At 38.8% G+C, this 24,412-nt stretch overlaps 2 protein-coding genes, 1 long non-coding RNA gene and 1 other non-coding gene across 5 annotated transcripts; 2 read left to right on the top strand and 2 right to left on the bottom strand.

Annotated features, from left to right (window-relative positions):
* Positions 1 to 21: 21 nt before the first annotated feature.
* Positions 22 to 10,917, bottom strand: LOC105276271 (tetraspanin-33). Its single transcript, XM_026972558.1, has 8 exons — positions 10,688 to 10,917; positions 8,304 to 8,492; positions 7,008 to 7,178; positions 6,274 to 6,501; positions 1,843 to 2,031; positions 1,581 to 1,751; positions 990 to 1,241; positions 22 to 681 (listed from the first exon to the last, which is right to left on the bottom strand). The coding sequence occupies exons 1-8, from the start codon at positions 10,760 to 10,762 to the stop codon at positions 490 to 492; spliced, it is 1,467 nt and encodes a 488-aa protein (XP_026828359.1). The 5' UTR covers positions 10,763 to 10,917; the 3' UTR covers positions 22 to 489.
* Trnas-uga lies at positions 8,903 to 8,984 on the top strand. Its single transcript has one exon. It is a non-coding gene; the product is annotated as a tRNA-Ser (tRNA).
* A 372-nt stretch (positions 10,918 to 11,289) lies between the features above and the next one.
* LOC105276269 lies at positions 11,290 to 14,807 on the bottom strand. The gene is made up of 2 exons (XR_893373.3): positions 11,873 to 14,807; positions 11,290 to 11,723 (listed from the first exon to the last, which is right to left on the bottom strand). It is a non-coding gene; the product is annotated as an uncharacterized LOC105276269 (long non-coding RNA).
* Positions 14,808 to 15,020: 213 nt separating this feature from the next.
* Positions 15,021 to 23,459, top strand: LOC105276267 (CD63 antigen). 2 transcript variants are annotated; one of them, XM_011333767.3, is made up of 6 exons: positions 15,022 to 15,278; positions 18,612 to 18,800; positions 18,953 to 19,123; positions 19,315 to 19,536; positions 19,758 to 19,819; positions 21,780 to 23,459. In XM_011333767.3, the coding sequence occupies exons 1-6, from the start codon at positions 15,216 to 15,218 to the stop codon at positions 21,796 to 21,798; spliced, it is 726 nt and encodes a 241-aa protein (XP_011332069.1). In that variant the 5' UTR covers positions 15,022 to 15,215; the 3' UTR covers positions 21,799 to 23,459. The 2 variants fall into 2 exon arrangements, with proteins under 2 accessions (XP_011332070.1, XP_011332069.1); XM_011333768.3 differs by lacking the exon at positions 19,758 to 19,819 and having other exon boundaries at positions 15,021 to 15,278.
* The last annotated feature ends 953 nt before the right edge of the window (positions 23,460 to 24,412 follow it).

Below are 24,412 nucleotides of genomic sequence, written 5' to 3'. Positions count from 1 at the left end.
TGTATATATATTAACAACATCTTCACACAACAGTCTGTATATTTAAAAGAATATTTCTCTCTTCACCTAGAGTAAATACTCTCTCTCAATGAGGTATTATCTATTATAAAATTTTCAATCAACCATCGCAATGTCTATTTCGGTATATAAATTATTTAAAAGGAACGGTACTCGAATTTTATAACGTGTATGTGTGTGTATATATATGGCTAAGAAAATATATAAATCTATGAATCGTAAATCACAATTATTTGGTATTGTAAGTACTCTTTTTTTTCTCTCTATACGCTATCCAGTAATAACCGATTGAAATTCACAAAAGAAACATCAAATAAATATTCGTTCTCGTAAATATTTTCGTATTGTTATAGGATTGTTACTCGAAATGTTTTACGTTTTTAGTAATTTTTCTCAGGAAAACGATAAACGAATAAAAAACGTATTTGATGCGTTGAGTAGATTCACTCAACTTATGTTAACATCGAAATGCTAACATTTCTCGCCTTTCAACGGGTCTTGTGACATGTACACTATGGGAAACGTAGTAAACGGGTCCGACTTTCCCAATGGTTCGTAACCGTTTACAAGATTTTCTCGTAGTTCCCAGCGACGTCTCTCCCTCTCTGTCTTCTGACGCCTAATAGCTCGGCCCAGCATACACGCGAACATAATTCCCGTTAGCTGAAAGCAGGACAAATAATGGAGATTGTTGTTGCTTTTATTTGTATCGTTAGATGTCGTTAGCTGCTCATAAAACGCGGTATCTATTCGGAAGCGATCGGTTACTGACGTAAGTAATAGCCGTGAAAGCCTTAAAGTCAGAACGAGATCCTTTTTCTTATCTATGTAAAAGACACACACTAATATCACACTTAAACCATAGTTTCACTCTATCGCGCTTGCAAATATCGCTGCTTGCAGTATCAGTAGTATACAACACGTGGAAAAACCTGGTCGAAGTCAAGTTGCAAGAAGTTGGATCTACTAACCTGGATAAGGGCAATCGCTACCGCTCCGGTGCCAATGTAAAGCGCGCTACGATGAATAATAATGGAAAGCCGGCTAATGCAGCCTTCCTCGTACTTAGCCTGACAACGGTCCGATAGCGAAATCTCCGGAACCTCAGTAAACATCTTCGGGTTTAGTATAAATTCGCAGCAGGACTCCGGTATATCTGCATCTGTACGGTTGAACTCTATATTGTCCCAATCGCGATAGCTGTTATATCCGCAGCAACGTAACTGTAGACAGAAGTATAATAAATAATGTAAAAATGATCATTTTCTGCAAAAAATTTTCTGCGTTTGTCGAAATAAGATTTATTCAATAGACGAATAGAAAATGTGAGGCTTTCGCGCTGATCGCTAGTGTTAGTTCTGGTTTCCGGGTTAAAGTTCCGCGTTTCCCGTCACTTTAAATCGTAGACTTTATTCATAGACCAGTTCGATTGGAAATATTTTGTATACTTGCTGTGTGCGATGTTACGGGATCCTTTGGTAATTTCCTAAAATGTTACTTCTACGCGCGTTCTTGAAGAGAACGCATTATTTTACGCTTACGAAAGAAGTGAATCGTCTTACTCTAGATTGCATAAAGTCAATCGCGAACGTGGCCTCGTCGTTCTTTTCGTATTGATGCATCGTCAGGTTGATCTTCTCAGCTAGGAGGCTCTTGATGCCGTCCTGCAGGGCGTACGCCGCGACGGCGGCGGCGAGCTCCATGACCAGCACGAACGACAGCAGAATTGCAAACTGTAAAACGATGTAAAATGATTCTAAGAGTGACGCCAAGAAACTTGAGAGAGAATATTTTAAGGGAAGTACAAATTGAGATTGAGCTTACCACAAGGACCATGCAAGTACTTTCCCTGAGTGCACCGCAACATCCCATAAAGGCGATTACGAAGACTAATATTCCGACTACGATCAAAAGCGTTGCCGGTGAGAAGTAGCTCGGGTCCAGAAAATGCGAGAAATTCTCGTAAACGGCGTAAATCGTCGTGCCGACCGATATTATCATCACCCCAGTCAACTGCGATGAAACGACAAGGATTAGGTGTTTTCCTACCAAGTAATCGATTTTTTTAATCACGTAATTCCTTTTAATTTTTAACGATATTACGTTAACGGTGTAATACTGGCAAATATTATTATTTTATCAATAACTGATTACGTGACATTACGTAATTTATGCGTAGTATATATTTATGCGCGAGCGATCATGTCCTTGTTTGTTTAAATTTTTCAACTTTAAAGGAGATATAACACTTTCGTGTAGCTATTGTGAAACACCGTTATGTACACGTTGTTATCGGTCTCCATATATATTCTACAAAGTGAGTCACGTAATTTCTACGTCTTGATAAAAATATTTTTTGTATTCGGAGCGTGTGATACAAAGTGTATACGAGAATGTATTATCTATCGTAGTTTAAAGTCTAAATTTCGATCATACTTGAAACGTACGTTTCAAATTTAAATTATTTCAATATTATGCCTTGAACAAACAGATGCATTTGAACAAGGCGATATATCGTAGTTGAAACGCAAGGCAACACATACTCGTTCCTTCTCTTCGACAATGTCGAAACCAGAGAACAAACAAGCGGTGATCGGTCATTGCACCGATCAGTGCAAACTCTTGGTTTTTGTATCACTTGTTTCACTTTCTGTTAAAGACATACAATGATACCGACATCAGGACGTAGATTATGAACTTATCTTGACTGATAAGTAGCCATTTAGGCTCTTAAGTAGATGCGCCAACGTAAGGTAATTGAAAAGTTTTCCAGGTATTATTACTCCAAAAAACAGACGACGAAGAAATTTTTATGCCAATTCTCGAAATAAGAAAATTTCGAATTTCAACGTCTAAATGTCTCTCGGTAAATTATTGTCTTTTCGAGACACGCGCTTTTTCAGACACAGGCAGTAACACAGGATTTACGTAAGTACGAAATAGCACGCGAATCTTGAAAAATGACCATTCAGAAATCTTGTCGGACAATGTAATCAGTACTGTGTGTCATTCTTGCTGAGCGCATCATTGCTCGTTTGTGTGTTACATTTATGTTCTTACGCCGATTCACATGCGTTATCCTGGAATCCCATTATTTCTGTATTACATTCTGCATCGATGAGCAACGAAGTACTCGCTATCGTTTCCTTTGTTTAATTGAAAAAAACATAGCGTTAATCAGGTTGCGCAGTTATGCAGGTTGGCCCATTCCTAATAATTTAGCAGTACATAGTCTTGCCTATGCAATATCGATCGCAGTTTATACGTGTATTCCCTCGACAACAAAACTCGGGCTTCGTGGCCTACATCATCCACTCGTGACACAATGGAAAACAAAGAACGTAATAAAGGATATTAAAATAGTAAGAGAAACGACCCTGCCTCGTCTTCGTATACAATTTTGCATGCACGGTGTTCTCCGCGCGTGCCACATATTTTACGCTCTTCCGTCGCTGCAGATATGAATTGTACGGCAGATACGTTATCTCAAGTCTACTTTTTAATATGAAAACAGCAAATCAGTTTCATTTGATATCGTTATCCTGCTTGATGTTATCGTCACGAATAATTTAATTATTAGTAAACGTCGAACTTTATTTTGGCAAAACATGTAATGATCCAAGGTAATATCGATCTCCATTTTACTCGGTAAACGAAACGCGCAGAAACGAAAATAACGCTCGCCACGTATGTGAGCGGAAAATAGACGTATCAGTGAATCATTTTTAAGATTAATTACTATATACGTTATCGCGGATACGTCAATAACAGTATCGACGACAAACAAAATTGATAGGAACGCGCCGAATATACTCACAAGACGATTCTAGGACGCAAAAAAACGCTCTTTCGAAAGCGCATCATCGCGAATTTGCAATCGATCGTGCATTCAAGTAGGTGTTACAGATAAAATGAACATCGAGGGTAAACGAATGTCCTGTAGAACCATAAATTTTGGCAAACGCATACGGTTTCTCTTTTCCTTCATTAGGCGATTAAAGGCTTTTTTTAGAACCTAGGCGTTATCGGTACAATAAGTATAGTTTAGTCGATGTAACAGCAATCGATAATTACATAGACGTGTGATGTGGTCTACACGGGAGTATAATGCGCAATTGCACTTCCTCGAGCCCGCGTCGCAAAACGACACTTTCCAAGGACCTGCCGACGACGTAGCAAAATCGCCGACGACAACTATGCATATTTGACGGAATTTAATGCACGGACATTATCCCATTGCCGCTCTTCCGGCAAGCATATGTACGTGACAACGGAGGCCTTGCAGCGAGTTTCAAGTGTTTTGATCTCAAGATTCTTATCGATATTATGCTTCTTGAAAGAGCTGACGTGCTTCTTTCTAGACGATACGCAGTCGACAGAAGGAATATCCTCGATATCAATAATAATAACAATTGCAAATAATTTGGCAGATCCTACATTATGCGCGCGTGAAATTGTCGCCGCGAGTTCTCCGGTCAGGCGGATTCCGCGAGAACGATCTCGCGCGTCGTGATGTCACGTTTATACCGGGAAAGGCAAGGAGACGGGCAACGGCGAGAGAGGAGAGCAAGGAGGAAAAGAACGTCGCGTGCGATACAGACCACGAAAAGGGAGTTAACCGCACACAGCAGGTACTTGATGCAGCGTAGGCCGACGTCGAGATGCGTGGCCGCCATTTTGCTGGTGATTCGCGTTATACTCGTTCCCAGGCGCAGGTGCACAATCAGCGGGATCCGCGCACTTCCAGCGTCGACGCACCGACTGCCGATGCCGATGCCGATGCCAGGTATCGGCCGGGTAGCGACCGATCGGCCGCTCGCTCGACTGTTATCTGCTCGCGACGATAACGAATCACGAAAACGTACGAACAACGGGCCGACGACGGACGACTGCTCGCGCACGATCGTGCACGATCGCGCACGTTTGCGGCGACGTCTTCGCGCGTGCGATACCGACGCGACAATCGTCTTCGCGCGAAGGGAAGAGAGAGAGAGGAGGTGGGAAGAAGAGAGGGAACATAAAAGTCGCGATAGCGTGAAAAACGTCACTAACAAGCGATAAACTGTAGCAAATTCAGTCGGGTATACCAGTGCACGCTTTTAAAGCCGCACACTCCAGAGGTACATGTAAATTCGTAGAAGCCGTACAATATGGCCGACCAGTAAGATGTATTGACCGAGAGGCCCGTGCGGAGTTTTTTCGCAAAATTCACACGCAAAACTTTGTATTTTTAATACGTTGTATTAATACTTCATTTGGGTTTTCCAGTCAATCCAGTACTATGCATATTATGTCACCAACATTTTAATAATAAATTTTAGGTGGCGGAATGTATGCACATGTACGATATCTCAGGTTGAGACTTAACGTCGGCTGACAACGTGCATTTTAAATTTATGTGCTGCACTTAACTGTGCATTAGTGTACATAATATATTCGCACACAAATGCGTCATTCTCTATTACTATTAGCTAGGAATAAATATTGGTTCATCGAATTGCGCGATGGCGCGTTAGGTTGAATTCTCTCGCACACGATAGCGCGCATAATTATTAAGTCTTGTATTTTAATTTTCATCGACACGCGTAGTTGCTCAACGTGATTTGTGTGCGTTCGTACACCTTCGCGCAAGCGAGCACGTTGTACATCTGCCGGAAACACTTTATCTTTAACTTAAAAGAAAACACATCGTTTTGTAATATCAAACTGTCGCGTTATTATACAAAATGTCTCATATTCATGAAACAAACAATTCGCAAATCGTTTGATGTCGACTAATCTTGAAAAATGCAATTAATCTTAAAAAATTAAGTCTTTCGTACATTTTTGAAGATTTTATTAAAAATACACACGGTTCATATATAGTAAAATATATGCAATGCGTTGCAAAAATAATTTATCATTCTTGCACTAACAGATAATGCGGTCGCGTATTATATCAGATCGTTAATTATTAATAATCAGACGCACACAGCTCCACAACCCAATGGAAATCCTGCTCAGCTGTCGTCGAGGAATGCAACGCGGCTTCCGGTGTGCTGGACACTCGCACGGCGAGTGTCTACATGGTCTGATAGCAAGTCCTGATCGACCTGGCTAAATAAGACGACAAGAAGATTCCTAGCAGCTGTAACAAAAAAAAACATCGAGATCATTCGATTTTTCTCAATGAGAATTTCAGAATCCTCGCTTTGGTCTCAATGCCATGGAATGGCATGCATGCAGAAAATCCCGCATGGTACTGTACTGAGATACCTGAATCACGCCAAGACCCAGTCCAACACCGGCTATTTTACTCGCGTGCTTCTCGGCGAAACGCGCAAATGCATCCATGCAACCCACGTCGTGCAGGCTCGGTGACGTTAGGGTGCATTGCGTAGCGTTGACAGCACCTATCGTGTCGTCGCAGCACGACATTGGGATGCCCGACAGATTCGGCTGGTTTATCCAATCGGTAGCGTTCACCGTGCCGCAGCATTTAAACTAGAAAGAAAATGAGATTTGCGATTTGTTAGGTATGAATCAAGGTCAACCGTCGACGCAGAGGAAATCCTGCGGGGAAGTGCGATCTAATGTTTTTGCGACACGTTGGTACGCTTCGTCGTTGAGCGTGGTCAAGGAAGCGGGGCGACGTAAAAATCGATTTACATTATTCCCCGCGTAGCAGTTTCGCGCACCATACGCGCCGTGCGCCATACGCAAGGCTATCACGCACCACGCATATGCATTATAGACGCGGTGAATTAGGGCCGCGCTCTGAAATTATCCCTGTCGCGCTTGTCGTCTGCGGTATCCCCGTGACGATCGCTCCCACGATGGGGAAAGTACGACGCGGCGCATGAAAACCTTCTAATGAAGTCTCGAACGAAGCTACGGCCGTTCGATGAAAAGAAAAAAAATGCAAATCGTGTGTAATCCGTGTCAGTTCGAAGATATCCGCGACCGCATCGATCACGTCACTCGTACGTATAAGTGATAGCTGTAATTACATCTCGTTGCAAATTGTCCCAGACAAACTGGATCTCTTGACTGTCGTTATACTTGGACATCGTTTCGACCATCTTGCTTTGGGTGACCGTCGCAACGCGTGCCCTCATCACGTACCCCATCGTGCCGCCTATGACCTCCAGCAGAAGGATGGCAGCTAGTAGTGTGCAGAACTGTAATGGAAAATTGTTCAAGATGAGATCGAGATCGTCAAAGGATATATCCAGAAATACTCCAGATCAGTCATTAATCGATATTAAGAGAGTTGCCTTTTTGTTCTTTTTTATCAATGTTTTTTTTTTAGAATAAATCAAGAATCTCATGAAACTAGAAATATATATTACACAATATATAATTTATATAACAATGTTATATAATTCTGCGTATGTAAAAATGTACGTAGGTTTCCTGCGATATGTTTTTGCATTAAGTTTTTAAAACGACACCAGAAGCACACCCGCCCTCGTGCGAGGGTGAGCAGTTTTCCCGGAATAATAATCGAGGAGGTGAAACAGGGAGAGTCACAGACGTCGATTATACACTTCATGCGCAAAATATGATCCATTACAATATGAAAACGAAGGGGAGATCATAGAGATAAAGCAACGCAGGAACAACTGCGTTGAATCTTGAAATTCTGATCTGAATTTGTTAAATTGAGAACGTCGATTAATACAAGAACCTGGAAAAGCTCTGGATGTTTTCAAATTATAATTCATTTTATCGAATTGCTAAATATGGAATGACTCGAGGTGGTGTTGCAATACATTCGACAACGCTTTCAATCAGAAGCGCAATTACATCGCAAACTTCGACACGTATAGTCGATCGAATGAACATAAATCATTTACAGCTGGCAAATAACCATTTAAAACGAACTACGATTGTGAAGTGAAGAATACGCGGCAGACGAGGCACAACGTGTGCGTGATAAATTACTTATATCGTTATTACTGTGATGTAGCCAGCTAAGCGATTATCACTGGTTAATTAACCATGGAAATGCAGACTGCTTCATGGCAGCAATAAACGATCTAATTTATAAAAGATGCAAAAACAGATGACCTTTATTCTTATTAAAAAATATCTCATAGTCGCAATATGTGAATTAATTAAAAGGCAATTCTATTAATATATGATATAATAATTTAGCAAATTAATTTGACACGTATAAATTTATCAAACTAAATTTATAATACCATATATATTTAAAATATATTTAAAAGATGCATTTTGCTAATGAGTGAATAATAAATAAAAGAAAGATATCAGAATATTTACGAACACTTATGTCTTACCGTTACAACCATGCAATAGCTTTCACGAATGGCTCCGCAACATCCGAAGAAGGCGATAATGAAGATAATAGAGCCCAAAGCTACGAGAAGAGACGGTACGGAGAAGAAACTATTATCGAGGAAATGTTGATATTCATGATACACTCCATGGATGACCACGCCAATTGACAACAGCACTATTCCTGTAATCTAAGCATAATTAATCGACATGTAACACATTTTCACAGAAAATAAGTAGAAAAACAAAAGTAAATATAAGAAAAATAAAAATATAGAGTACAGATCCCAATTAAATTATATTAACAATTAATGATAATTATATAATATTTCATAATTATATTCTATATCTACACAATCAATTAAATACTTAGTGTACATAATTAAATTATATTGTTCAACTAATCGTGTAATTGATTGTAATGTAATACAGTATTAATATTTTGATAAAATTTTCAAACTATGCATAAATTTACTTTGTTTATCATGTGAATGTTTCAATGCAAACTTTTTCGTTATATATTTTGTAAAGTGTTATTTAATAAAATTGAGCGTCGTATGCACGAGCGATATATTGTACAAATCAAGCAGTCTTCCCAAGAGCTGCGGTGTCCGAGCGGTTAAGGAGATGGACTTGAAATCCATTGGGTTCTACCCGCACAGGTTCGAATCCTGTCCGCAGCGGAATTTTTTTTATTTTTTAAAAACGTAGATATTTATACATAAGAACACATACATCATATACATCTTAACAACATAATGCAAAAGAAATATATTTCTTAATTAAAATAATTATTAGGTGCTTTAATCACGCACTCTTTCCTTCTCTTTCTTTCTATGTATGTGTTTAGAAAACAAAAATTTAATTTAATCAAATTTTTGTTAAAGAACCGTTTCGTGCGTATAGAGAATGTTTAAAAATGATGAACGATATTTCTTAATAAAAACCGATAACGCAAAATGTATTCCGATTGTGTTGAATTATCATTTAAAAACACATTAGCCATTATCAGAGCGTGTGCAACCAAGGTTTTTTTGCAAGGTCTGAACAGTTTTATATTACTGAGAATTAAAGTTTGCCAATTTAATTTTGAAATAATCGCGTAGTATAAATAAATCTTAAGAAAACATATGGAACAAAGGAATAAAGAATTTTTTATAATAAAGAATTATGGAAACAATGTTAGGCTGAGTAATTAAAAATAGACAGACGATTGCTATTAATTATACAGCATATTTTTTATCCACCCTGCAATATTTGAGCTTAACATCGTTATATCGTATGATCGCTTTTGTCTGAATCCCCGTAGCGAAAGTGGCCTTTCAACTTTTACGTCACGTTACGTCACACGTAAAAATTAAAGAAACTGATACTGCGCGATAGGGATTCCCCACGTGTTTATCTTACGCAGATCGAGATCGATTTGTTGTACGATTTCTCTTGAACGTCTTATGCTTCACCAACTCGCGGTCTTCCTCGATGCAGACAATTTCAACTTATACACGTTATAACAAGCTGACGTACAATTATTAATCGTACAACTACTTTGTTGTATCCAAGCGATACGCTAACGTACAGGGGTGACGGTATTGCGAGCGAAGTATTTTTCCACTAAAGTTTCCAAACAGATGTCTGCTGCGACTAATTTCAGTCGATGATATTTATCCACTGAAAGCCAAGCTGAAATATCTGTTTTAGATAATTGAACGATCGTGAAATGCTAAAGGTTAATGCAATAACACATATACGTACTCCATGTTAATGATAGCTTTGTAACGTCAGCTTTGTTAACGTTAGCTTTGTTAACAATATTCCAACTAAACCCTGCGAGGTGTTTAATAGCTATTGAATATGCGCATGTTTAATGCTGCATAGAGAATAACAATTGTCTAAAAATGCGCGAGCTCTGTTACGCTACATAATTTATTTATTAATGCAATATTTATGTACAATTGTTGAAGATTGACATTATGATCCGTGATTCATTCCTGATGACAGATATAAATGTTAGTTAAGATCGATTGACGTAAGCTCTCAAACACGCGTTCGAAACGTTTTTTCTCGCTCTATGAACTTTTACTTGTAGACGAAATCGACACAAGCTTTATCGATTTTACAGTCACGATTCCACAAGTACGTCCGCGCGAGCATTATTTACGGTCAGCTTTGATCAACGTTTTTACGCGAATGGCAATCATATAGTCGTCAGCTTGCAACGACTTTGCGCAGCAATCGCGACGTACCGCATCGACAAAACAAGTAAGTTCGATAACTCGAACAGCGCGATCGGAGCACGCGATGCCGATGCGTGCCACCTCATCGTTCCAGAAGGCACGCGATGTTGGTCCAGCGCACCGCGCCGACTGTTGCCCATACATGTACTTACCACGAATAGCAAATTGAATGCGAACATCAAATATTTGATGGTTTTCGGCGCCAGGCCTAGCTTTAACGTCGCCATGCTTGCCGAGGGAGCTGTCGCCACGATCACGTACGCGCGGTTCTCTCGCGAGTCCTCTCTGGCACGCGCGCGTAGACGGTCTGCTATCAAAAGCGAGTCGCGAACGATACTGCGCGTGATCGGGAGCGTGAAAAACGTGACGAAAAAAAAGTCGCCTTCGCAGGAACGATATGTCCCGATGGGCGGCGCCGCGCGCATATGCCAGAGAACGATACACGTATGCACACGCACACGCGCGCCCGTACACGTTGCATCACGTGTGTGTGTGCGTAAAATATACACAGCCGGTTGAACACCAAGACCGGTCGAAATCTTGCTTGAACGGTGATAATTCGTGTCGGATACATCCACCGTGGCGAGATTCGGTGCAGCTCGCGCATGCGCCCACCTGTCGCCGATCCACTTTGTATATCCGTAAGGTTGCGAAACTTGAAAGGCTGTTCGATACGATTTTTCGAATATATATTTACGGGAAGGGGAATAGGATGTTCCGCAATAATAACGTAATAATAATTACTTTGGTTTCCTGTATTCCTTATCGAAAATTGAAGCAACTTCTTCACATGCGAAAGTTTTTAATTCTTCAAACAAGACGATTGCTTAATTAGGATTCCAAGTAAAACGATATTTTACGATTTTAGTGCAAGACAATCTTGACTTGAAACAAAGGTGTTACAAAGGTCTCTGATCTATCTTTTAAATTCGAAGAAAATTTGGAGTGCTATTAAATTCTGATAAAGCTATTTTAATTTTCGTCAAGAAATCTTTATTCATATTTAAATTTAATATGATTCGGCATATAACGTATGGATACCATTACGAACGAAATATTAGATCAGGAGAAAATATTTTATTTGCATCGCTGTTTCTTTGCCTGCTTCGACAATCTCGATGTATCCCATCTGCATGATAACGCTCTCGTGTTGACCGAAAGTGATAAGCACGTGTAATAAATCTGCACCTAAGTAACAAGGCAGAATTGTAATCTCAACATATTTATTTCGTGATTATAGATTACGGGAGGAAAACAAATGGCATCCCACACAGCAAGCTTCTATGTTGTATGGAATAAATTTTTTATAAATTTTAATTTTATAAAATCATAATTACCGGTTCCGGTGAGTTACGCTTGCAGATTTGCTTGCGCGTGTTACGTAATGAGAATCCCACGGGAATTCAGTACGGAAATTTATAGAAATTCGATCGTGCGTTGCACAACACTTGCGGTCTCTGTCCGTCAGTCCGATCATGTCGTTAGAGTTCGTAATTGAGACTATTGAGGCGTAGAATATGGAGCAAATCCTAATGTCACTGATACAATATTCTCTAACCGAGTGCTCAAGGGTAATACTTGACATATATATCTCATCACGTCCGTATTCGCCGTCTACTTATTATCCGTCGCATGATCGGTTAATGGTGCCGTACGATCAATCTGTGGCACAAATATCCGTTTATATCATCTGGCGCTCCTACCGCATGTTAAAACCGAGACAACGTGGGCTACATTCGTGCCCATGAATAATATGAGGGACGTGTTATTTTATTTTAACGCAAATACACGTACTTATTCAAAGAGAACATAATTGATGCAGACTAAAGCGTAGCGTTGGCGTAGAAAAAAATGATTGATTTGTTATCGTGAACGAAAGTAACCATATTTACCATATTCGCATTGTTAAAGTTCGACTTATCTGGACTTATCGATATTTTGGGAAAATTATTTTGGTTCGATTTGATTTTCAGTCCTTAAATATGTTGAGAAATTTTGTACAAATTTTCGAATAAAAGGCACACAAGCGAATTCATAGCGTTGGAGAGTTAATCCTCCGATTCTTCTACATCCGGAGGGTTGACTTAACCATCGTTTGGACGAGGCCGATGTGGCCCTGAGGCGAGCTCGCGCACGCTCTAGCTATACATTTTGTATTCATATATATTTAGCTACTGGCTGAGGGTTGAGCGGCGGTCTGACGTGGCCGACATCACGGAGAACTCTCCCTAGCGTCGCGTATTATGTGTCTCGAGCACGTGGTCGGTGTTCACGGGAAAACATAGCGTGCAAACTTGAGCCACTTTTGGCAGATGACAAATGCGAAATTCACGAGAGAGGCTGATCTCTCATCCAATCTATGCTAATCGCGTTATAGCCACTATTACGCTTCGCATTTCGACATGTCCATTTTGCCAGTCATGTTCCATTTTGTGATATGTAGGCAATCATCCTATCAACAGCACTATGACTAATCATTAATGTTATCGCCGTGTCCTTTACGCGAAATGTACTCGCGCACACAAAAGAGCAACAGAAAACTTGTAATTATTTATACAATTATACATCTTGGGATATCAATTTTAATTATAAGCATAGTTACTGTTAAATGGGAAACTATTATAAAATTTATTGCCGTAATTAACTGTTATATATATATTTTTACGCGAAGTGCGGGACGACGGACAGAGTCTCTCAAGCATTTATATAACATAAACATTGTGTTTTATATATACATGCATGTTGTTATATATAGAAAATCGATGAATCGCATTTAGGGTAAATGTCAAGACTAATTCCCTTCGAGATGAGAATGCTGGTACACCAAGCATTCTAACATGAATAATATTGAGTGCAAATCTTACAAAGAACAATTAACGAAATTTCTATTATTTATGTTAAATGTGATCGAGTTAAAAATTTCTCCCTTGGCTTTATTCAAAGAAAGACGTTTTAATTTTTTAGGCACTTTATACATCTTTTTTTAATCTTCCAGCGTTAAACATTAAAAGTTATTACAATCACACAAATGCGCGTAATACTGTAGTCTTCTTAATAAACTGTAAACTTCTAAATAAACTGTAGTCTCCTTACAATTACATAAAAGCACCCTCAACCCTTATAAGTATAATTAATATGCTAGACAGAGAGAGAGAGAGAGAGTGCGCGGGCGCGTAATTGCACAGCGTAATCTCATCGAGCATTTACAAGGTTTGCTTTATCAAAATAATCGTTATTTTCACTCTCGTGCTCTTCACTTCCGGTGTCGTAGGCTCAATGAAAAATGCGCGTGCGACATGTATATTAATAACCACCGACAAAGAATGCTATTGAAGCGTATCAGTATCATAATTCACGACGTAGGCGTCACGATTCTCCGTTCGTTGCACTGTCCTTCCTATTCGTGCCAACACACTCGTCTACTCTGTCATTTCCTGAAAAGTCGCTCTCCGTCGAGATAATGCCCGAATCCGACATCTTACATAACTTATAACTTCGATGGATAAAAGAAGGATAAAAGGTCGATCAATATATTATCGAGTCACCAATTATAGATTGAATAAATATTACTAATTATTAATCGGAAATGCAATCGATCTGAGGCGGAGTTTTGACCGTTTCTTAAAGTGTTAAAAATGACAAAGTTCATACAATAAAGATCTCGCTGTATAGTCACAAGATACAAAACACAATATAAAGAAATGAATAATAAACAATGACAATTGTTAATAATAATTTTATCAATCTTATAAAAGAGAGACAAATAAGGAAGTCGCTCAGATACGATGGTGGAGCACAATTTTCAACATACGTAACAAGAGAGAGAGAGAGACAAAGTTTATATATACGGCTGTAAATTGTCGATTACTTAGGTTCGCCATGACACACCATCACCCAAATGCAACGCCGCGCCGTTGCGTTGCGTCGCGTTGCGTTGCGTTGAACCAAGGTGCACCGCGCACGCACAGGTTCGTAGTATTCGGGCGACGTGACACGTTCGCGCGGCCATCGATCAACAGCGGCGGACGAACGTGACGATGCCGCGCTACGAGAGGCGAATATTAATCATGAGGAAGGAACACGAATATAAGCACAGGGGCGAACGCACCCTTCATATAAATAACACGAGCTGAAGAGAGCAACAAGTATTCGGAGGAGCGTTTATTAGCGAGTATTACAGAAAATATTTCACAAAAATCGACCCAAGTATACGTATTTCTTGAACACCCCAGTTTCCCCTTCCTTCCACGAATCGATAATTATCACAGTATTTTCTTCTATTGTCAGTCGTAAAAAGAAAGAAAAACATATGCGATTAACCCCGAGCTCGACACGGCCCTGGTCCTGGTGGCATCAGTGGGTGCGCGCGCATCGCGCGTATATACGCACAACACAAAAATACACCGCCCGGCGCACTTGACGGCGGACAGTCGACGCGCGAGTACATCTCGGAGCACGGGTCGTTGACGTATCGAGGCGAGAAGAGAGAGAGCGAGAGAGAGAGGAAGAACGGAAGAAAGGAGGCACCGCAGACAGGCGGAGACGAGACGAGACGAGTCGAGTCGCAGAGTCGCAGCGTTGCGTTCCCGCGTGCGACGACACACGAAGCGAAGTAAACCCGCGTAACCGCGACAGTTCGATTCAGTGAGCCCTTCGATACACGCAGTGAGAGTGACGAAAATGGTGTCCGGCGGCATGGCTTGCGTGAAATACCTGCTGTTTCTCTTCAACCTGATATTCGCGGTGAGTAGAGCCGCGGAGTTAACGGTGCACGCCCGTTTATCATCGCCCATCGGCGCGACGCGAGGCACAAAGGGAACGGCGAACGACACGCTCCCTTCCGCCGTGCCTTCTGCACCTTCGACGTTATTCTCGGCGTCGCCTCGCGTCGGGCAAACGGATCCTCGTCGCCCGATATCGGTCAAACCTTGAATGCTATTCGGCGATCCCGCCTAATATGTTGCTTGCCCAGTCTCGAGCAACGTTCGCTGACTCGCTATTCGCACGCAGTGAGCGATGAATCACACTGACGCATTGGTACCGCCTTGTTTGAGAGGATACCCAGGACGAAGTTGTGTCGCGAAATAAACCTATGCCTCTATTTGTCTAGTGCTTTGTTTGAGATTGGATCGTCGCGGATTCATAAATACCCTTATCGATTTTGTAATGTACAGTATACATATATGTATATCTGGTGTTTTTGTTATTTTTATTATTTTATATTTCTGGATCTCATTTGCAGCTTGGCTGTGATAAATGGAGCAGTAAACGTAAATCGTCGCGATTGTTGTGTAGCGTTTCGTCCGTGGCATAATTTCTCAATAACATTATGAAATCTTGGGTGTGTTGGGTCGATGCGCAACAATACGCAATGTTCACGTAACGTAACGGTAACAAGATCTCTTCCATTACATCTATACGTTCGCGTGTATCTTTTAGAAAAATAATTCTCTTGATTTTTGTGCACCGTCTACATCAATTTATACTTGATCTAATACCGATAATAAACTGATCGATATTATATGGCGCGACCGAAACTCACGTATCGCGTTTCTGAATAAATGATGCAAACGCAAGGGTATCATTTCGAGGGAAACTTCGTGGTGCTTATGCTCCAGAACCGCGGTACAAGTGTGTTATGGATGAAGCGATCGATACCACCAACGTTTAAACGTAATCTAGAGTTCGTCCGTCCAACATAATACCGACACCATTAAAATCTGAAAAGTACGCTAAATTGTATTATGTTGACGAAAATCCGAACGATTATAATCAACAAATTCCGTTTAATCTAGTAAAAAAATATATTTTTTATCTTATTCCTCAGAAAAACAAACACAAAATTTTAGGCTGTGAGAATAGGAAGAAAAGAAGTGTTATACTAATAAGATTACGCGAACAAATTGAGAAAGCTTCAGTTTCGCTTTTAACGCATCTAATGAACAGTTTATTTGATCTGGCGACTTCTGCCCTGTTTATCTATAATGCATGTGTAACAGCAAGATGGTATCAATGGTAATAATGCAAAAATGTGTTAAAACTCTGTAATAAACAAAGCTACTGGAAGCTATGGTGAAGTGCCTCAAGAAATCTCGTTGCCATATGGCCAGTCGAAAAGATCTAGGACACAAAAACAACTCTGTAAAGGATAGCGGGGCGGGCCATATCTGTCGCGCGTCCCTTATTGCACGTTTAATGATCCGTCCACCGTGAAATGCCAGCACGGCGGCTGAGTTTATACAGGGCGTCCCAGAAAAGAAACAAAGTCGATGCGCAGCTTTGCCTCGTGTTCAAATTTTGAGCGTGGAAATTCTTCGCCGAGCAAAATTAGTCGAGGGACGTCGTCTCAACCCTCAAAATTTTCGCTTTTGGTATCTTAATTGAATCTGAAATGAAAGTTCCACTTAGTCCATTTCCAGAGAGCTAAACGATGAATAATTTTCTCTATTTGTTCATTCGCGCAGTTACTGATTAAATTGGGAAAATCCTTTATTTTCTGTGACGTCGCTGCGGAGAGAACGTGCGACTACTCCCGGATTTCGCAAGAAAAGATGCAATAAAAGGCGTCCGCTTTACACTTTGTTTTCTGGGCCGCTCCGTATAGGCCGTTATCGGGCGTCCTCGTTATGCTGAAACTTTTCTATAAAAAAATTCATGCTTAAAGTTCGCCCAGTAAAGTCACCTGTTAGCAAGCAGCGAACGCGCAAGGCTCGGCGGGCTACATATCTAGGTTTCACCCTCGAAGGCGAGCGAATCGACCGGTCGGTTGGATTCGGTTTCGCAGTCTCGAGGCTACGATAGTGTATACGATAACACGCGCGTAATCGTAGGTGAGACGTAGATGAGACACGTAGGTAACGTAGGCAAAAGGGGAAAGGTCTATACTCTTCGACGACGATGGCGACAAGCGCGCGACAGCCTCTACCTACGAGCTATGTCGCAGTCGCGAGCCACGCTTTTTTCCTCGGCCGTAGAATGTCGCGCGGTCGTTCGCGTCTGGATGTCTTTATTTAGTCAGATTCAGCACAACAGGACGCCACGCCGCCAATCAATCCCTGGATTTCAATAGCACGCTATCTTCCTGCGACTGGTGACGTGAAGAAGAGCACGCTCGGGATTTCATAAAATTATTTACGCGCGCACCATTTGCACCAATAGCTCGGTTTTTGAAGCAAAACTGAGTAGCTCGGCAATTTACTATTCCTTTCTGTAAACATTATAATTTTATCTATAACATAGACAAAGGATAATCAAGCTTAGCTCTAAGCGCGTTATTTATGCGGATCTTCTTGTACTGAAAACTCCAGAAATATATTAATACATTGAGTAGCTTAAACTCATATTGTTGCAACTTTCGTATAATAATCATCCTCCTGTATTGATGAATTGTACCCTGCTCGCGAAGAATCGTTCTTGTATAATTGTTCCGTTGAAAGTTGCTCGAAATGACCATAACAGTAGTTTGATTTCCTATTGGAACATACAATGCAATTCTCGTGACCATGCTTTCCATTTAAAATCAAGCTATTAGCACTGGTGAAAGGTATTAAGCAATGAATCCTTTTTTATTCTTGAAAGGTATTAAGTGTCTGACCTGATTACTCAAGGTGTCCATCACACAATTTCTTCAAGTACTCGCCTTTTGCAATAGAAAGTTATTTTAAGTTGTCTTTGGTTGCAGACAATTTTTTATTTTGCACCAGACAGGTATAACGAAATTGTTAGGTATATTTATGGTACATGATACGGGTAATATTTATTCCTGTCATATTATAAAGTTCCGCATAAGTTGCATGCTCAGTAACCGATCCTAATTAAAGATTTCTCTTCGGAAATTTTACAGTGAAAGTAAATACTGCTGTAATACACCAGGGAAATGCTATAATACTATGTGGAATGCAATATTAAGTTAATAGCGCGCTTATGAAGAATTGGAGTTGAAATAGAAAATATGAAATATTTTTAGGAATTTTTAAATTATATAACATAGGTTACACGTAATATAATAATATATATCTCGATCTAATATATCGAATTTGATAGTGAATATGACATACCTTTCATTTATCCTTTCAGATCACTGGTATTGTCTTCATTTCGGTGGGTGCGGTGATTCTCGTTGTTTATAATGGGTACAATAACTTTGTGGACAGTTGGTTCTTCGCAGCGCCAGTCTTAATGATAATAGTCGGCGTCATAGTCTTCCTCGTATCATTCTTTGGATGCTGCGGCGCTGTAAAGGAGAACCATTGCATGATAATTACGGTATGATTTTAAATATCTTATTTAAATATTAATCTGTTTCGAATAATTTTTAAAATAATCTTTCTTTCTATTAAAATAGCTTTTTGTGATGCAGAGTATACGTGTACGAACATGTCTACTCTGAATTCTATGATAATTTTAATGTTTTATAGTTTTCGGTCTTGCTGCTGCTGATATTTGCCCTGGAATTGGGTGCTGGAATTACGGGTTACATGATGAGAGGAGAAGTTGCTAATATGCTACATAATCGTCTGAACGGTACTTTACGACAATACGAGAGTAATGTAGACGTTCAGCGTTCATGGGACATCATGCAACATGATGTAAGTTTGTTATTAATAACTTGTTATAAATATAAATATTACAACACCGTACTGCGCTTCCATTGCCACAGGAAATTGCATTACGATTAGTGATCTCAGTATCAATGCAAAGGCTTTGGCTCTCTCTAGATATAAGTATGTTATTTGTGTCATTTAAACTAATGATTAAACTCGAGAACATTTGATTTCAGTTACAATGCTGCGGTATGAATGGCCCTGCGGATTGGCCGATGGTTGGTTTCCCAAGCAACACCGTTCCCGATTCCTGCTGTAAGGAGCTCCCCACTCAGAGCAAATGCGATTTGAACTCGATTCACATTTATGGCGAGGGATGCATGACGAAACTGCAATCTGCCATAGAAAATAACGCCATGATTCTGGGAGGCGTCGGCATAGGCATAGCCCTTATACAAGTAAGCTCCAAACTATTTCATAACATTATTTAAAGGAACACTTATGATTTAGACGTGTACAGTTGTCTCTCATTGCATATTTAAAAAAACAGATTTTAATATTAATTATTATTGTTACCATCATTTTAGACGCGTAATAACATTTGAATATACAATAACACGTGGTCGTAATAATCTGGAAAAATATAATCGTAAAAAACGTAATAATCTCTCTTTTTCAGTTGATCGGAGTAATCTTTGCGTGTTGTCTGGCTCGCTCAATTCGCCGCGAGTATGAGACTGTGTAAGCTGATAGACACACATTTTCATTGCAACAAGCCTAAAATGCACTTTTATAAAACCTGGTCTATCACACAAGCTGTCACTGTTTTTTTTCTTGTTTTGTTTTATCATTTAATCTCTTACGTCCGTGCACAATTATACGTAAAATAGTTTCCTTCTTTTTACCGCTTGTACTCTTAACACATTGCAAAAAGAAAAGGGCGTTTGTAATCGGTTTTTGAAAAGTGCGCAATAGGCGAGTGATTTAAAGAACCTCCAAAGAATTTCACTGCTATTTTGGTATCTGGGTCTTGCCTTATCTACAGGCGCCAAACGTCATCCACGTATGTTTTGTATATTTTTACAAGAGCAAGTTTCGAACATCTTTATACATTAATGATAACGAGTGATCTGTTCTTCGGAAATTATACTACATCTTTTTTTATAAACGTATAAATATCTCTAAAAAAACAAAAAAATCAATTCGTTCCGTGTCATTGTGATACAGTTATAGTTGAGCCACGATAACTGTAACAGAGCGATGAGATAAAGTTACATACAATGCAAATCACTGATTACGCTAGAAGATACGCTTCTTTTTTGTTTAATGTTTGCTTTTTACGTGAATAATTGTTCGGCTTATTAGCGAAGGTGTATTTCTGTCGTTCGTATATATTTTGCTTCACAATATATTGCATGATGCAATGTTGATGCATTGTTGTCGAGGCTCTGCTATAAAACTGAGCAATACCAAGTTCTAAGAGTATCCATACCTCTTGAGACTTCATTTTGGACCAAACCGACTTTCGTATATATATATATATATATTTATATTGAGATATATATATTTCTGACGATACATACAATTTACTGATATATAATACTTACAACGCGATACAAGTAGCAAATGGAATTTACATAAACTGTCACTACATTTGTGTATTATCAATGCGACATATTTATTTTGTTCGCTATTTCGCAACGCGAACGTTGTGAAGCCATTTGATACATTTTTCTTTCTTTTTTTTTTCTTCGACAAGTAAAATTTGTAACGTGAGAAAAGGGAGATTTGATTTCAAGTCACGGTGATTCAAAGTACAAAATGATGTGTTGAGACATATGGATACGTTGTAAACATTAACCCAGTGGTGTATGATGAAGGGCATTTCCTTTGTTGCATGTTATATAATCCATTCTAAGAAAATGATACTTCAACGAGTTAATAAAATGTATTATACTTATGACAAATGTGACATGCAAAGAAACTGTGATTGAAAGTAACATGTGCCACTGCGCAATATGATATCTTTTCTTTCTTTCTTTCTTTGGTAACGTTTACGTTCGAATTCCTGGGGCTAACGTACTCTTCAGATTAACGAACAGCTTCCTTGTTTCAACAAATTCAAAGAAAACGTGAAGAGAAATGTTAGCCTTAATTTGCAATTGCACATTAACTACACTCATATATACTGCGTCTAATATAAATGAAAGATATTATATATATCTAACATTATGATAATATTTTGTTGTTTACTACAATATGTAAAGTTTACGTAGTGTTATATATATAATGAAAAATGTCTTATGAGATGTATAAGTGTATAGAAATAGACAGAAAAGTAATAGTTGTTCACGTTGTACGAGTTCATGTTATAGTAAAAAAGCATAATTCATCAATAACAAAGTAACTTGAAGTGACTGCAGACTAGTTATAACAACAAGAGAATGATTTCTCATCTTGATTATGATAGATAATATATAAAATGTCGTTTCAAGCCAATGTGTTGGTAATAAAAACTTATTATTAACGTTTACATTTTTAATAGAGAGTACCACATTAAAACAACCATAGGATTACCTTTTGTTTTCTCGTTGTTCATACTACATAATATATCGTATCGCTTAACATATACCATAATACTAGATGTTTCTCATCGAATATTTTATCTTCATGCCTAGTGATGTTGCATTTTTACTTACAGTGAAACCACAGCACACTGATCTGCCATCAATTAGGAGGCATTTTTCATAATATTGTTCATCATACATTGGTTGATAAATACTTGTAGATTCATTACGACGATATAATCATCCTTATATTGTGCTTACGAATATACGCTCAAAGAGGAATGATGTCACAAATGTCTAGTGTGTGTACAGCGATAACTTAAGTTATAATCATGTTTTGGTATGTAATATCAACGCGATATTACATACCCCCCCGTGGAGAGAAAATACAAATTGGCATTTCTCTCTCCACTCTCTTACTCACTTGCTTCTTACGGAAAAGGAAAGGGAAATGAAGAACACGTACGCATTGAATATTAAAACATTTCCTATTAAATTTGATGACCAAATTACTGCCAATATCTGCCAAAAGTACACATCACACGCTCACGAGAAGCAAAAAGGAAAAACGGAAAAGAGAAAAAAACTAGTCGAAAATGTATACGACCCCAGAGATCACCAACGAAACGTTGATTGCTTTACGGCACATTATGCATTACGACTGTAATGTGCCTGCTGAACGATGTGCCATGATGTGTCTGACAGATCTATTTTTTCATGTGATACGTTTATATGTAAAGTTTGGTAATCTTTTACTCATTACGTGATCCGCATCGTTATAGGAAGATAGCGTTCGAGGTAGCCACATCATTCCTCTTGATTTTGTTGTCAAACTTGAAAAAAAAAGAAAATTAACAAAAAAAAGGAACGAAAGGATTATGACGAGCTATTTCTGCATAATCTTCCTCAGAGTGCAGAATGGACAATTGTGCAGCGCGTTAATTACAGAGAAAACCTGTGTTCTGAATAATCTAATACTATCGTAAAGTATAGCTTACTGCGTATATCGCACTTGAGTACACGCAGTCCTGGCATCTGTTCTTCATGCCTCCTCATCTCAACAGAATACAGTCTCTAATACTTATAATATACACGGTGTCGTAGTGATCTTGTATTAAATTTGTAATGATTTTCCATGTTCTACGAACAAGAAAGGCGAAAAGACAGTGTACTCTTATTCGTAATCGACGGTGCCCCGTGAAATATGCATATACATATACGTGTATATAGTGTCATGTAATATCAGAGATGTACACAGAGAAATTCTGTACATTATGTACCAATGGTATAACAAAATTAGCGTATCCTGACATTCGATTTAAATGGAGTATCGAATGGAAGCTAGCTAGCTTTACTCTGTCAATAATTTAGCTTGTAATGTCAGTGAACTCTGATATTGATCCTCTTGTGCTTCACTGTATCGTACGCTACTGACAGATCTATTGCCACGAAAATATTTGTGCATGTTTAAATGCTAAGTTTATTCAGATTTGGGACCAAGGCAAAAAGAACAAGATTATTTTTATTGAGTAGCAAAGTTATTTCTCTCGGGGAAGTAACGACGATTGAGAACGATTATGTGATAACGTCAGAACTATGGAAAGAGTTTTCTTAAACTTTATTCATGGAAGTCTCTTTTCCGATATTGACTGAGCCTTCGATAATATTGGAAAAGAAATTAAATGAAGAAACGAAGCTATTGCTGTGTAATGCACTACCAGTTCTTCAGTTGCTTCCATTTAAAGAAGAGAAACAGCATTTTCTTAAACGTGATTTGGGAAAGTTACTAATTGGATGCCATTGAACAATATGCGTCGAAAAAAAAACAAAAAAAAACAAACTACATCGAAAATGTACAATATCCTTTTTGAAAATTTACACGTAACGAATGAAGGAGAAAATTTAGAAATTTCACTGCGTCTTGTCGATTTCACGAATTCAAGTACTACAATTCAAACCGAACTATGTAAGTTTCTGTAGTCTTGTGTATACGTTACATGAAAAATCTCGTCATTTTTTTGGAACGTGTACCGAGTATTAGTATATACATATGTCTCGAAAAATAAGAACGTAATCGTCACAGTGAATTTATATATGTAAGAGAACCGTGAATAATACCGATGCGCGTACTATTTTACAAGTAATGTTGAGATATATAATTTAAATTTACCATCGGCACGCGTACACACGTACACATACGTACACAATGGCAAATGCACAAGATCTCAGAAATAGACATGAACGTCCGTAGGTTAACCATACTGCAAAAAAAAACTATAGACGTAATAGCTATGAGATATTAAAGTGTGCCTAACATAGTAACGTTTATGTTATAAGTTAATAGAGATTAGAAAGCATCTCAATGATATTATCTACTGATTAAATGCGCAACTGTAGCTTGGAAGCTAGCACTTGTCGAAACAGTTTGCTCCTTTTGATTGTATAAAATCATCCGTTCTCGTCAATGGTCTTGATTAAACGATTTTAGGCTCTGTACGCGTATATTAATTACCAGGCAACGCAAAAGACTGATGAAGATTATTGTAATCAGTATTAACTAACATTGGTATTTTACACGTACAATGTATACATACATATACACACACACATATACACACACGCACATACACACACATAAATGAATGTACTTTGCGCTAAATTCTATTTTGGCTTATTTTATTTTTACTGTAAACGTAAATGGTATAGTCAGTATCGTTAAAAGTGATACAAATGTGTAATTTCGTTATTACGACACGACTAATTTACG

Source organism: Ooceraea biroi, chromosome 9 (genome assembly GCF_003672135.1).
Source record: "Ooceraea biroi isolate clonal line C1 chromosome 9, Obir_v5.4, whole genome shotgun sequence".
Classification (NCBI taxonomy): domain Eukaryota; kingdom Metazoa; phylum Arthropoda; class Insecta; order Hymenoptera; family Formicidae; genus Ooceraea; species Ooceraea biroi.
This window is presented reverse-complemented; position numbering and strand designations above follow the sequence as displayed.

What these genes read in the sequence shown, in the direction of transcription:
- LOC105276267 (XM_011333767.3), top strand. Translation starts at nt 15,216, where the DNA reads ATGGTGTCCGGCGGCATGGCTTGCGTGAAATACCTGCTGTTTCTCTTC. An exon ending in GGGACATCATGCAACATGAT is followed by an intron (nt 19,124 to 19,314) that starts GTAAGTTTGTTA and finishes ATTTGATTTCAG; the next exon opens with TTACAATGCTGCGGTATGAA. An exon ending in TAGGCATAGCCCTTATACAA is followed by an intron (nt 19,537 to 19,757) that starts GTAAGCTCCAAA and finishes TCTCTTTTTCAG; the next exon opens with TTGATCGGAGTAATCTTTGC.
- LOC105276271 (XM_026972558.1), bottom strand. Translation starts at nt 10,762, where the DNA reads ATGGCGACGTTAAAGCTAGGCCTGGCGCCGAAAACCATCAAATATTTG. An exon ending in GGGACAATTTGCAACGAGAT is followed by an intron (nt 6,502 to 7,007) that starts GTAATTACAGCT and finishes TTTTCTTTCTAG; the next exon opens with TTTAAATGCTGCGGCACGGT. An exon ending in TTGACTTTATGCAATCTAGA is followed by an intron (nt 1,242 to 1,580) that starts GTAAGACGATTC and finishes TTCTGTCTACAG; the next exon opens with TTACGTTGCTGCGGATATAA.